Genomic DNA, 11705 nt, shown 5'->3' on the forward strand with positions numbered 1-11705 from the left:
TTAATAATTAATTTAATATCTATTTTTATCAAATACTTATACTTTAAACTATTTTATAAATAGTAATAACTAATAGTTAACTGTTAGTTAAATAGCTAATTCATACTAAAATAACTGATAGTAACTAAAAATAATTAGTATTACCGAAGAGATTTTTTACTTTAAAATAAAAAATGTAATTTTTTCCCCTAAGCAACTGAAATTCAATAAAAATAATTAAATAACTAATTGGAATTTTGTATTTTTTCCTTTTTAAAGAAATAAAAACGGACTATACAATTCCCTTTCAAATAAAACAAAATATTATGTGATATGTTTTAAAACATCATCAATTAGTCCATACTTTTGTCATGTGTAACAACTGTCTAACCATATATATATAAAATTTTAATAATAATTATAATTAATATTAAAAATATTTTTTTATTAATTTAATATATTTAAAATTTTTTAATAATTTATATTAAATTATCTGTATTAATTTAAAATTCTATTATCATTATTTAAATAATATATGAATCTGTTGAATTATATATATTTAATAAATAATTTATATTTTAAAATTTAATAATTTTTAAAATAATAAATATTCAATTCATAAAATTAAAAAACTGAATTAAATTAATATAATTTAAATCCAAACCAAACTCCAAAAATACTCACCCGTTGTCCTCATTGGGTGGAGGTGGTGATGGGTTTTTTTTTATTTTTTATTTTTCCTTTAAAAAAAAAAATCCGTTTTGCTTTGAAAAGAAAAGTTAAAGGCATTCACTAGCAGACAAACAGATTCTGGTTTTCTCCAAAGCCCGAGAAAGGCCAAAAGAAAGAGAGAGAAAACAAAGCCATGCACCAATTCCGAGTCCAAAGCATATGTTTTTGAGGGACACACCCACCCACCCACACGAGTGGCTCTCGACTTGCATGCAACATTTCAGACCCCCTTACAACTTTATATACTATAATAATTTATTTATTTATTTATTTATTTTTTCAGAGATCAGTCTCAAAATAAGCACCCCCAGCCCCTCCCTGTCCTCGCAAATTTATGTATAAAGAGCTGGAGTAAAGAGGCAATCGTGTGGCTTCTTCTCTTCTTTTTTCTCATTCAACAAACACTTTCAATCCCCATTCTGTTTCTGTTTTATACAGGCTTCTTTCCTTCCTGCTTTTAATTGTTTCTTTTCTTCTCTTCTCTGCCTCATTAAAACTGAGCAACTCTCCTGTTTTCTCTTCTTTTCTCTCTTGCCAAACAAATTTACCTTTTTCTAATGGTGAGAGTAAAAATGCAATTCACCCTCTTTCTTCTCTGATCACTCTTCTTCACTTCTTTGTTTTTTTTCTTCCCTTTGTTGCATCTCAAAAATCTGTCTTTCACTCTGCTTCTGAGGCATTATATAGAAAGGAGACAGCTTTGGGGTTTTCAACTTCTGTTTTATTTCATCTTCCTGTCTGGTTTTATATCTGGTTTCTTTTGTTCAAAATGAGTGTACAACACCTAAGGAGTGACAATAATAGTTTCAGTGGGTGTCAAAACATGAATTTTCTGCCTCCACCTGCCGCTTCTCAACTGTATCTCGCTAGATTTGGGGTAATGGGTAAGTCTAGAGAGACGGAAACCAAAAATCCTCAAACGGGGTTTCAGTTTTTGAGCCATTCAATGGACCAAAACGGAAAGCCATGGAGTATTCAACAGGTAGAAAACAGGGGAACTAAGAGGCCTCATGATGGGAGTGATGGGATTTTCGGAATTCAAAAGAAAGATCTGTCTTTGAATTTAGTTGAAGAAGAGGAGCCTAAGAGCTCTGCTCCTGGTAAAAATGGTCACACAAAGCTTTGTGCCCGAGGCCATTGGAGACCTGCTGAAGATGCCAAACTCAAAGAGCTTGTTGCCCAATACGGTCCTCAAAACTGGAATTTGATTGCTGAGAATCTTGAAGGAAGATCAGGTAACCCCAAAACTCTGTCATGAAAAGTGGATAAGAACTATTGTGAGCCAAAGATGTTAAAAAAAAAAGTAGTACATTTTTGCATTGATCACCATCAGGGAAGGGAAAAAGGGTGTACCTTTTTATTCTTTTCTTGATTGGTTATTTTCAAAAAAATTTCCATGGAGACTATTACTGAAAAATATCCAATCTTTAAGATTTTTTTAAGCATTTTGTCTGTTGAAGTTAAGCATATTTTAATTTCTCAGGGAAGAGCTGTAGATTAAGGTGGTTTAATCAGCTGGATCCAAGAATAAACAGGAGGTCTTTCACTGAGGAAGAAGAGGAGAGACTCTTCGCTGCTCATAGATTGTATGGTAACAAATGGGCTATGATTGCTCGGCTTTTCCCTGGCAGGACTGATAATGCTGTGAAGAACCATTGGCATGTGATCATGGCTAGGAGACATAGAGAACAATCCAGCATTTACAGGAGGAGGAAGCCCTCTTCTTCCTCACAAATCGCCCCACCCATCAAGGGACTTGATGTTAATTTGCAAAACAATGCTTGCAGTGATTCAACAACCATATCTAGCACCATTGATGAATCTGCCTCAACATGCACTGATCTCTCCCTTAGTCCTTCTACCAAAGCACCTCCTAACCTTCTCACTAGGTTCAGTCCCCAAGGAGCTCCCATGGGTAGGTTTATACCCCCATCCCCTCCTCTTCCTCCCCAAAATCTATATTATTTGTCAGTTTATGTGGTTTTCTTTAGTGGGTTTATTATAACCTTTTTTTTTCCTGCCTCTTGTTGATGGATTTATGGGTTTTCAGGTTCATTTGCTGAGAAGGAAGTGACAATGGGAAATTTGGATTTTGACAAGTTCTATTTCAGTAGGGGCAAAGGATTCTATCAAACTGGGTCTATGGGAGTGGTTATGGGGCAGGACCAGCCTGGTCAGTCAGATTCAAACTCGGATGTGTCTGCAACTGAGTCAGTTGGCACAGCCGTGATCGGTGACAATGAAAATGGGAATGGGAAAATCAATATGACCTTTATTGACTTCCTCGGGGTAGGAGCTACATAAGATGTGTTCATTTTGGTATAAAATTAGAGAAAACCAGGTGATCATAACAAAGAGGAAAAAAAGAAAAAGAAGAGAAGTGGATCTCAGGTCTCAGCCTCATTTGCTACAGACTACAGTGTCTCATATACAGTTAGTTCCATATGTAGTAAAAGAGAACAAGAGTAAAAATAGGTAAATAGGAGGGGAAGCTGTAGTAGCAGCAGCAGCTACCCTGTTTGTTTAAAAAATAATCCTTTAAAAAAAGAAGAAAAAGAAAACCCTCTTAGTTTTGGACTTCTGTAGCAAAAAAACATCAGGGCTAAGTCCTTCTCTATGATGTTCATGGCATTTTGTACGAGCAAGAGAGGCAAAAGCCAAAGCCAACATTTGATGTGTCATTTTTCTTGAATCTCTTATGACCAGTGAGTACTGACTGAAACGTGAATGAACCTGCCGCCCATCTTTCATGACTTTTCAATTTGGCTGTGCAGAACTGTGTTGTGTGCATGTCTTGTTTGATTGGTTTTCTCTCTACTTTAAGTCATCATCACTCCCCATCTCATGTTTTACACGCACTTGCAAAAATATGAAATATCCCTCGGCGATTGTGTTTTATTCTCATACCCTTTCCTTTGCAATACAGTCCTGCTTGTGATGGGATGTGTGATACTGGTTTGATTTGGGATATATTTAGAAATTAAAATGAAATTAAAATTTTAATATAATTTTAATTTAAATTTTTGATGTTTTGGTTTTAATTTAATATATTTTTTTATTTTTTGATTTTAATTTAATTTAGTATGATTTTAATTTAATTCTTTATTGTTAAAAATTTTTTATGAAATTATTTTCATAAAAAATTATATTTTTTTTAATATTTAAGTTTTAAATTTAATTATTAATATATTATGTATTACATAATATATATTTTAATTATTTTTAAATTACATAATATTTAATGCTTAGGTGTATATACATTTTTAAATAAAGTATATTATATAATAAAATAATATAAATATATCATATAATATATATTTTAACTATTTATTAATTATATAATATTTAACAATAAAATATAAATATAATTAGAAATTAAGTATATAAATAGTATAACAATACATTTATAATTATAAAATAATAGGTAATTTAATGTATATATAATTAAAATTATAAAAAAATATAGAGAAATGAATATAAGTTATATTTAGTTTATATATATATATATATGAAATTATAAAAAAATATATTTATAAATTTAATTTTTAGCTTGGTTTTAATTTAATATGGTTTCAGTTTATTTTTTAATAAAAAAATAGAGTCAAATCAAAATATTAAAATAATTTTAATTTAATATAATTTTTATTGATTTTAATACGATTTTTCTTTTCAATTTAAAAACCCAAGAATCGTGCACCAACTGATGCTCCAATTTATGATTCCAGGCTTGCCAAATTCTATATCTTTTGTGGTGTCTGTAAGTCTATGATTGAATTCAGCTTTTCCTTCTTTAGCTTCTTTGCCAAATGTGAAATATAATCACAGTTTCCATCATTTGTTTATGATAATATTTTACGATAACATACTAACATGATGTATATGTATTCGAATCATTAATAATTGGAGGGAGATTTTTCAATATAATTAGTTTAATTAATAATAATAAAAATTATTTTTCTAAGAGCATTGTATAAATAATGCTCTTACGTATCATTAAAATTATTTGAAAATAGAACTTAATCTTCATTTTTTTCTAATAATGAAACACACGTAACACAAAGAACAGGGAAGCAATACACCCCATTCGATGTGAGATCCTGTAAGTGCTTGTCCACTCTTTAGCAAAGCTGGAAATGAAAGACACCACGCTCTATAATTGGAAATTGAAGTTTATTTTTTTAATAATAAAATGTGCACATACATACATAAGGGACAAGGAAGCGACATACCCATCACAAAACTATAGCAATTTTGCTGTGTTAAAGTTTAATTTGCTTTGACTAAGTTTGAACTTGGACATAAATGTCAAGCTCAGAATGTTTTTCAAAGTTGTTTTTCTTTTACAAAGGATTTCTCAAAGTTGCTCATTGCTTTGGTCAATCAACAATGCATAAACAATTTTAACATGATTCGTAATCAAAGACATCATTTGTTTTATTTAATAGTTTCTTCAATGTTAAGGTTGATTTTTTTTTTTTTCCAAATACTTTATTAAATATCATTGAAAAAATTTAATTTAAAATTATTATTTAAAGTTGGTCAAAACCCAAATTCAGCCTTTTAATTTTAGGAAGAATGAGCTTTAACCTTTAATTTTGATTTGGGTTCAATCAAAACGGGCTGTCTTGTAAACCCAAAGGAACATAGCCCATGGACATGTAAATGACAAACAATGACAATTATAATCATCTGCCACATAATATTAGGGCTTGTTTCAATATGATGCTATACTGGGCTTTGCAGGTTTTCAATTGTATAAATTAAAAAAGAGAAAAGCCATTGCAAATAACACATAATGGGAAGTGCCTGAACGAGGGATTTGGGAAATCTGTAATACAGAAATTGGAATTTGAAGGACTGCTTCTTTTCTTTCTTCTTTAATGATAATGGGAGGTAACTTTCAAGGACAAAAGATGACTGTCTGTAAGGAGGATTCTCCTCCATATCTAATCAACCAAACTGTGTACTCATTCACTTTTTCAACACTCATGAAAATTCACTTTTCTCTTTCTATTTTTTTTTTCTTTTCCTATTTTCCATCTTTTTTCCCAAGCCAAATGGTACCATCAAACTTAAGATTTAGCTTTCTTCCGTTAATTATTACTCATTTGGTTCACTTTTATTTGCCGTTTTAGGTTTTTCATGATAATTAAATAAATAATAAATTTATTTAAATTGTAATAAAATATTTCTTAATTTACTTAAATTATCTTTTATCTCATCTAATTAAAAAAAATTATAAAATAAAATTTAGGAAATTATAATTATTATGTTTAGTCTATATAAGGGTAAATCTATATAAGGGTAAAATTAAAAAAAAATAATATTTTAATTTTTTAAAATAATAAATAATTTTAAATAAAAATACTTTTTAAAAAATCACAGATGAAAATAAACAAAAAGAATTACTAGTTGAAATTATTTTCTAAATTCAAACTCCACTGGATTCCTTACTCAGCATGACTGAATTGTTTCCTGGTCAAAATAAATTAATTACAACTTTTCAAGAATGTTATTTATATATATAACCAGAAAAATAGAATCTAAAAGAGCAATTAATAAACGAGATTATTTTTTAATTAAAAAAAATCTAATGATAAAAAATAGAATTAGTTTATTTAATTAGGGTGTCCAGCAATAAAATAAAAAGAAAAACCATGATTTTGAGATGGCATATCTCAGGAAATGTGCCCTAATGAGTAATGTTGAGAGAATAAATAATCTCCTAAACAAAAATCCGTCACCTTTGGGTTGGTTATTTAGGGCGGTGAAGTTGCTGATTTTTCTTTCATTGGATTATGGGACCTATCCAGTTCCACCCGTGAGGGAATCCGATCCTTGCACTGCCATGCATGCACTTCTTCTTAATTTGATTCTTACTACATCATCCTTCTTCTTTCAAATTATTAATTTAATTAAAAGGCGAATTACAATTTCATTTATTTTTTAAATTAAAATGAGTTAATCCTTATATATTTATTATGTCAAGGAATCATCCCTCCAATACAAATTTTATCATTAATTTTTTACCAAAAAGACAATATTATCCCTACAACATAATCAAATTTATTAAATTTACTCATCTCTTACCCTTCGTCCTCTCTTTCTCTCTATTTTTATCTCTATCTAAAGTTCATCATCAACCTTAGCCCAAACAACCCAAACAAATAGCTAGATGATATATATATATATAATAGAAAAAAAAACTTATTTTGTTGGAAGAAAAAAAAAATTAATGGGTATCATTAACAATAATTATTTATATTGTTACCATATGTTAATTTTACAATAACAAAATTAATGTCGCTGTAAAATTTTTTTGATGCTAACTCTAACAATTATTATAGTGCTTTCCTTTCTACAAAACTGGCCCTCAATGCTATTTATTTTATTTTCTAAAAAAAAGGAAATGTTATTATTGCACCAATAATCAATATAAGTATAAATGTAATGAAATACAATAAATAACTACTTTGGCTGTGTATCCAATAAAAAAAAAGAAATATACCTTTTTCTTATCTCACTCTCATTAAAATTTTAATTTTATAATTAAGTATTTTAAAAATTCTTATTTAAATTTAATTTATCATAAACTTAAAATTTAATATATAATAAAATAATATATAAAATAAATAAAATTTATATATTTATATCTGAATTGATAATAATTTAAATTTAGGTAAGTTTCGCCCTCGATATTCACTTCAAAGCGTGATTTATGCATGTGCAATCTGTCTAAATTTCTCTACTCCATCGATGGCCACACCCACGCATTTCATCGAATCGAACAACTACAAGAATCTTCTTACAAAAAATAAAGTGAGAAAACTCCTCGTTGAGGTCGATATTGATGCTGGTGACATCCATCTTCTTGTGCTAGAACGCAGCTTCCTGCTGATGGCATCCCATAAGTGGTGGGATTGCGGAAAGTGATTGAGTCTAGTGCTACTGAGTGAGGAATTCTTGTTCAATGGTGGAGGCCATGGCTGTGATGGTGAAGGTCGTAGGGTTCATGACCTGCGCCACGTGCAATAACAGGAAATCATTGAGTGTGGAATGTGGTTGGGCTGAGAATAGCAAGGATAAGTTTGGAACATAATGGAAATTAAATAAAAAAATATATTTATCTCATTTTAAGTGACTTAATTAATGAAATATATCCTGAGAAAAAATTACTGAAATATATTGAAAAAAATTGAATAAAAGAACTTATTCATTGACAAAATTAATATAGAGGGACGTAATCATTTAGTTTTTAAAGTGGATTAACCTAATAATCAGTATTAGCAAATTTGAAAGGCAAATTAAATTATAATTCACACTAATATAAACTGGGTGATATGAGTTCAGTGATAACCTATATAATTCAGGAGCACTTTTAATATCAAAATTTTAACAAGTTGTATTTATTGTAAGAAATTAACATAGCATATTTAAAATTCATTACCATATTTACAAGGTCATTTTTATAATTTTCATTTCAAATTATATAAATATAATATAATTCTTTCAAATATATAAATATAATTGTAACAATTAACGATTAGCGATATGTGAAAGTAAATTATATTGATAGGCTCTTAGAAGAAAGAGGGGAATGCTATATCCGAAAAGGAGGAAAAAGTTAAAGTGTTCATAAAAGAAGGGATCACATATATTGGATAGAGCCTCAAAAAGAGATCTAAGGGACAAATTTGTAAAATAAGATAGGTAAAAACAAACATATTATCCAATTAGATAAGATGGTTACAGTAATTAATGCTATTAATATCATTTATAAAAAAAAAAGTAATAAATAAAATTATCATTTTTTTTATAAGTTCAAAAAATTTTGTTAAATTATATTTAAGCAAAATTTAGTATTTATCATTTAGCTAAATAACCCAATCATGAAACCTTTTCAATATACTCAATTTAGAACAACGGATGCTATATGAATAAATCGGAGAAAACTCAATATAAAATGAATAAAACCAGCATAGGATTACCACAAAAGAGAGGTCTCATAATTCATTTTTTAATTAAATTTTATGTAAAGAAGATAGAATTAAAGGGCACACAATAATGAAAGGAAGTAATAGGACATGCCCCATATATACAGGTAAAAAGAAATATTTTTTGGGCTAGTCACTATCATCTCGCGGGTGAATGATCATTAGGTGCATAAATCATGGGCTAAAATCTAAGATAAAGGCCATTCGGGTGGTATTTTGTTTTTGAAAAGCCGACAATGGCATATGTTCATCTAATTAAGCAGCTGAGAACTTTTCCTTAAGAAGTGCTCAATTCACCCTCTCATGATTCAGCAATTTCACCTTCCCTATAAACAAAAATTTTTCTTCATTGTCACGTAAGAATATTCTGTTACAAGGATTTATTGTATGTAACCCACCAACAGATGAGTAGAGCTCGCCTGTTTGTGCATGATATGCACAATGTTTAACTCCTAATTAATTTAATAATTTGTTTAATTTAAATGTATGGTAATGATTTTGGTTTCTTTGATATGATGATAACCCTGAAACCACTCAAGCAGGCTAAAGATTATAGTTTATATTTTAGAACCCTTTCTGCGAAACATAAGCCAAATTTGCCTCACGAACAAGCATGCATATGAAAGTTTCCAATTAACTCTTAGAAGCATTCTAATTGCGTTGTGGTTATTAGGATCACATATAGATTAATCAGCTTTTGAATATTAAATATGCCTTTTCACCTGATTGATCAAAGTAATTCTAAAAAAATCAATAAAATAAGGAGAGGACTGTCGACATAGACATAATAGTCTTGTGGTCATACTATTCTTATAACAACGTGAGAGTCTAGATTTCAAATTAAAATAAAATAAAAAGAAAAAGAGCGGACCACTACTATTATTTAAGATAGACATTTTAGTAACATAGAGTCAAAGGGCATCAATTCTATATATGAAGTGATTGAGAAGAAAAATAAATTGAACTTGTTTGCATGATTACATCCATTAATTCTCTTTGATTAGATTAATTGCAATGATGCTAGTGGTAAAGTGTAAATGTATCTAAGCCTTTTTTTAATTCAAGTTATAGGGTGATAATGATACTGCGACGCTCCTTACCCGTCTACTGTATAGCAGAGCAAGAAATGCCACATTCGGTGTCGGAGCACCCTATCTTGTTTTATCATATCTATTGTAAACTTTTGATGTCATTTAAAACATGTATTCTATGTGTAGAATTTTTTTTTTTATATATCTTATTTCTGTGGAGACCCGGACAGAACCTCCCCTGTTTTATTAGCATCTAGCGGATTTCCACTAATCACCTGTTAACATGTCCATATTCATTTCACACATTTCCATATCATATTCTTTTTTATCATATCATTCACAACTATTTATGAGATCTCAAAATGAAGTATCATCTATTGCATTTATATGGAAATTCATAGATAATAAATTTTAAGTTTTCATTTTAATCTCAAGTTTAATTACAAGTCCAAAATGAAATACATCATGACTAGACATAGTGAACCAAAATACTAGTATATACATGAGCCCTACTAAAATACAAAAGACTGGTAAGGTGACTCTGGTCGGAACTCTGTCCGAACACTACTGTGGCGGCTGTTGATCTTCAGTACCTATGCAATGGAAAATCAACGCACAAAGCGTAACGCTTAGTGGTGCATAATTTATAATAAAAATAATTAAAAAATTGAATTAATATCTGCAAATTAAAATTTCTGGGTCTTTTACATTTTTATTGCTCTTTGAAAACAATTAATATTATCGGGATCTTTTATGATTACTTATTGTATTTGAAGTCTTAATTAATTTTTATCAGTGCTCAAGAAACCTATAACAAATTATAAAAGCTGGATGCATGGGTGTATACTGGTTAGACAGCTATATGTCTGTCAAGTATATATTTGTCAGGCACGAGACCAACTGTAGGGCACGAGACCCGCTATCAGACTTGTAAAGCCAGAAATAAAGTTAGGCACAATGGCCAATGGGTAGGTATATAGCCTATAGAATAATCATATCAGACATATATTATCAGTTCATGATTTGCTCTGTAAGCAGTACTGCTATTTGTGGTCCCTAATTAGTATACCAATCGATCAAACTATATACATATAAGCCTAGGCATACTTTGGGTAAATTAGTACTATTAAGCACTTATAGTTTTATTATTTCATGCTATATACTATTAAGGGTTCATAACATATTTTTATTTCACTTCATGTACTACCCATGCTTTATACCCTTTCCATGTTATTGTAATGGGAACATAGGTCCCAAGCACTTATTCGTATAACTTATATATTTATCACTCTCATTATTTTATGTCATGTACTATACATATTTATAGTATTGTTATTTTATATGTGATGAAAACATAGTTTCAAAATGTATTTTCCTATGACTTATGTGTTTAGCAAACCATTTAGGTAAATTTACATTTTATGTATCAATTAATTTCATGTCACCTTGTTGTGGGAAAGTAGGTCCCACATACCTATTTCATGTAATTTAGTATGTATTAACTTATTAGGGATAAGTCCTTACTAAAAATAATTTAATTCAAGAACCTTTCTTTAGGTTCGGTTTCACTGTTTTACTTTTACCTATCCATATGATCAGGTTGTAGCAACTGTTTGGCCATACTTCCTTCATGGAAGTTGTTCCTCTATATCTTATCTTTGTTTTCCTTTTTGAATCATGTCAATTTGATTTTTAAAACTCAAGTTATGGTCGGATAACCATAACTGACTCATTTCCAGATTCTGGCTGCTTAACTAGGCAGCTTTTGGACTTAAATTTTGCCTAATTAATAGAACAGGTTGCAGTCACTTTTAGGCATGATGATCTTCATAAAAATTGTTGCCCTATGTCTTATGATCATTGAGAAATTTGTATCACAATTTTTCAAGTTTTGTGAAATTATTTATAGCCAATTAACTGACCTAGGTTCATGTACTCTGTGCCAACAGGGGCTCAGTTCAAGACAGTG

At 29.6% G+C, this 11705-nt stretch overlaps 1 protein-coding gene across 1 annotated transcript; it reads left to right on the forward strand.

The window, feature by feature from the left end:
* The first annotated feature begins 1003 nt into the window (after positions 1-1003).
* Positions 1004-3472, forward strand: LOC110641251 (transcription factor CSA). The gene is made up of 3 exons (XM_021792912.2): positions 1004-1946; positions 2195-2626; positions 2762-3472. The coding sequence occupies exons 1-3, from the start codon at positions 1481-1483 to the stop codon at positions 3013-3015; spliced, it is 1152 nt and encodes a 383-aa protein (XP_021648604.2). The 5' UTR covers positions 1004-1480; the 3' UTR covers positions 3016-3472.
* Positions 3473-11705: the final 8233 nt, after the last annotated feature.

Source organism: Hevea brasiliensis, chromosome 3 (genome assembly GCF_030052815.1).
Source record: "Hevea brasiliensis isolate MT/VB/25A 57/8 chromosome 3, ASM3005281v1, whole genome shotgun sequence".
NCBI lineage: Eukaryota > Viridiplantae > Streptophyta > Magnoliopsida > Malpighiales > Euphorbiaceae > Hevea > Hevea brasiliensis.

Excerpts from the sequence above, each read along its gene's own strand:
- LOC110641251 (XM_021792912.2), top strand. The coding sequence starts at position 1,481 with ATGAGTGTACAACACCTAAGGAGTGACAATAATAGTTTCAGTGGGTGT. Across the intron at positions 1,947-2,194 it reads GAATCTTGAAGGAAGATCAG|GGAAGAGCTGTAGATTAAGG; the intron begins GTAACCCCAAAA and ends TTAATTTCTCAG. Across the intron at positions 2,627-2,761 it reads TCCCCAAGGAGCTCCCATGG|GTTCATTTGCTGAGAAGGAA; the intron begins GTAGGTTTATAC and ends ATGGGTTTTCAG.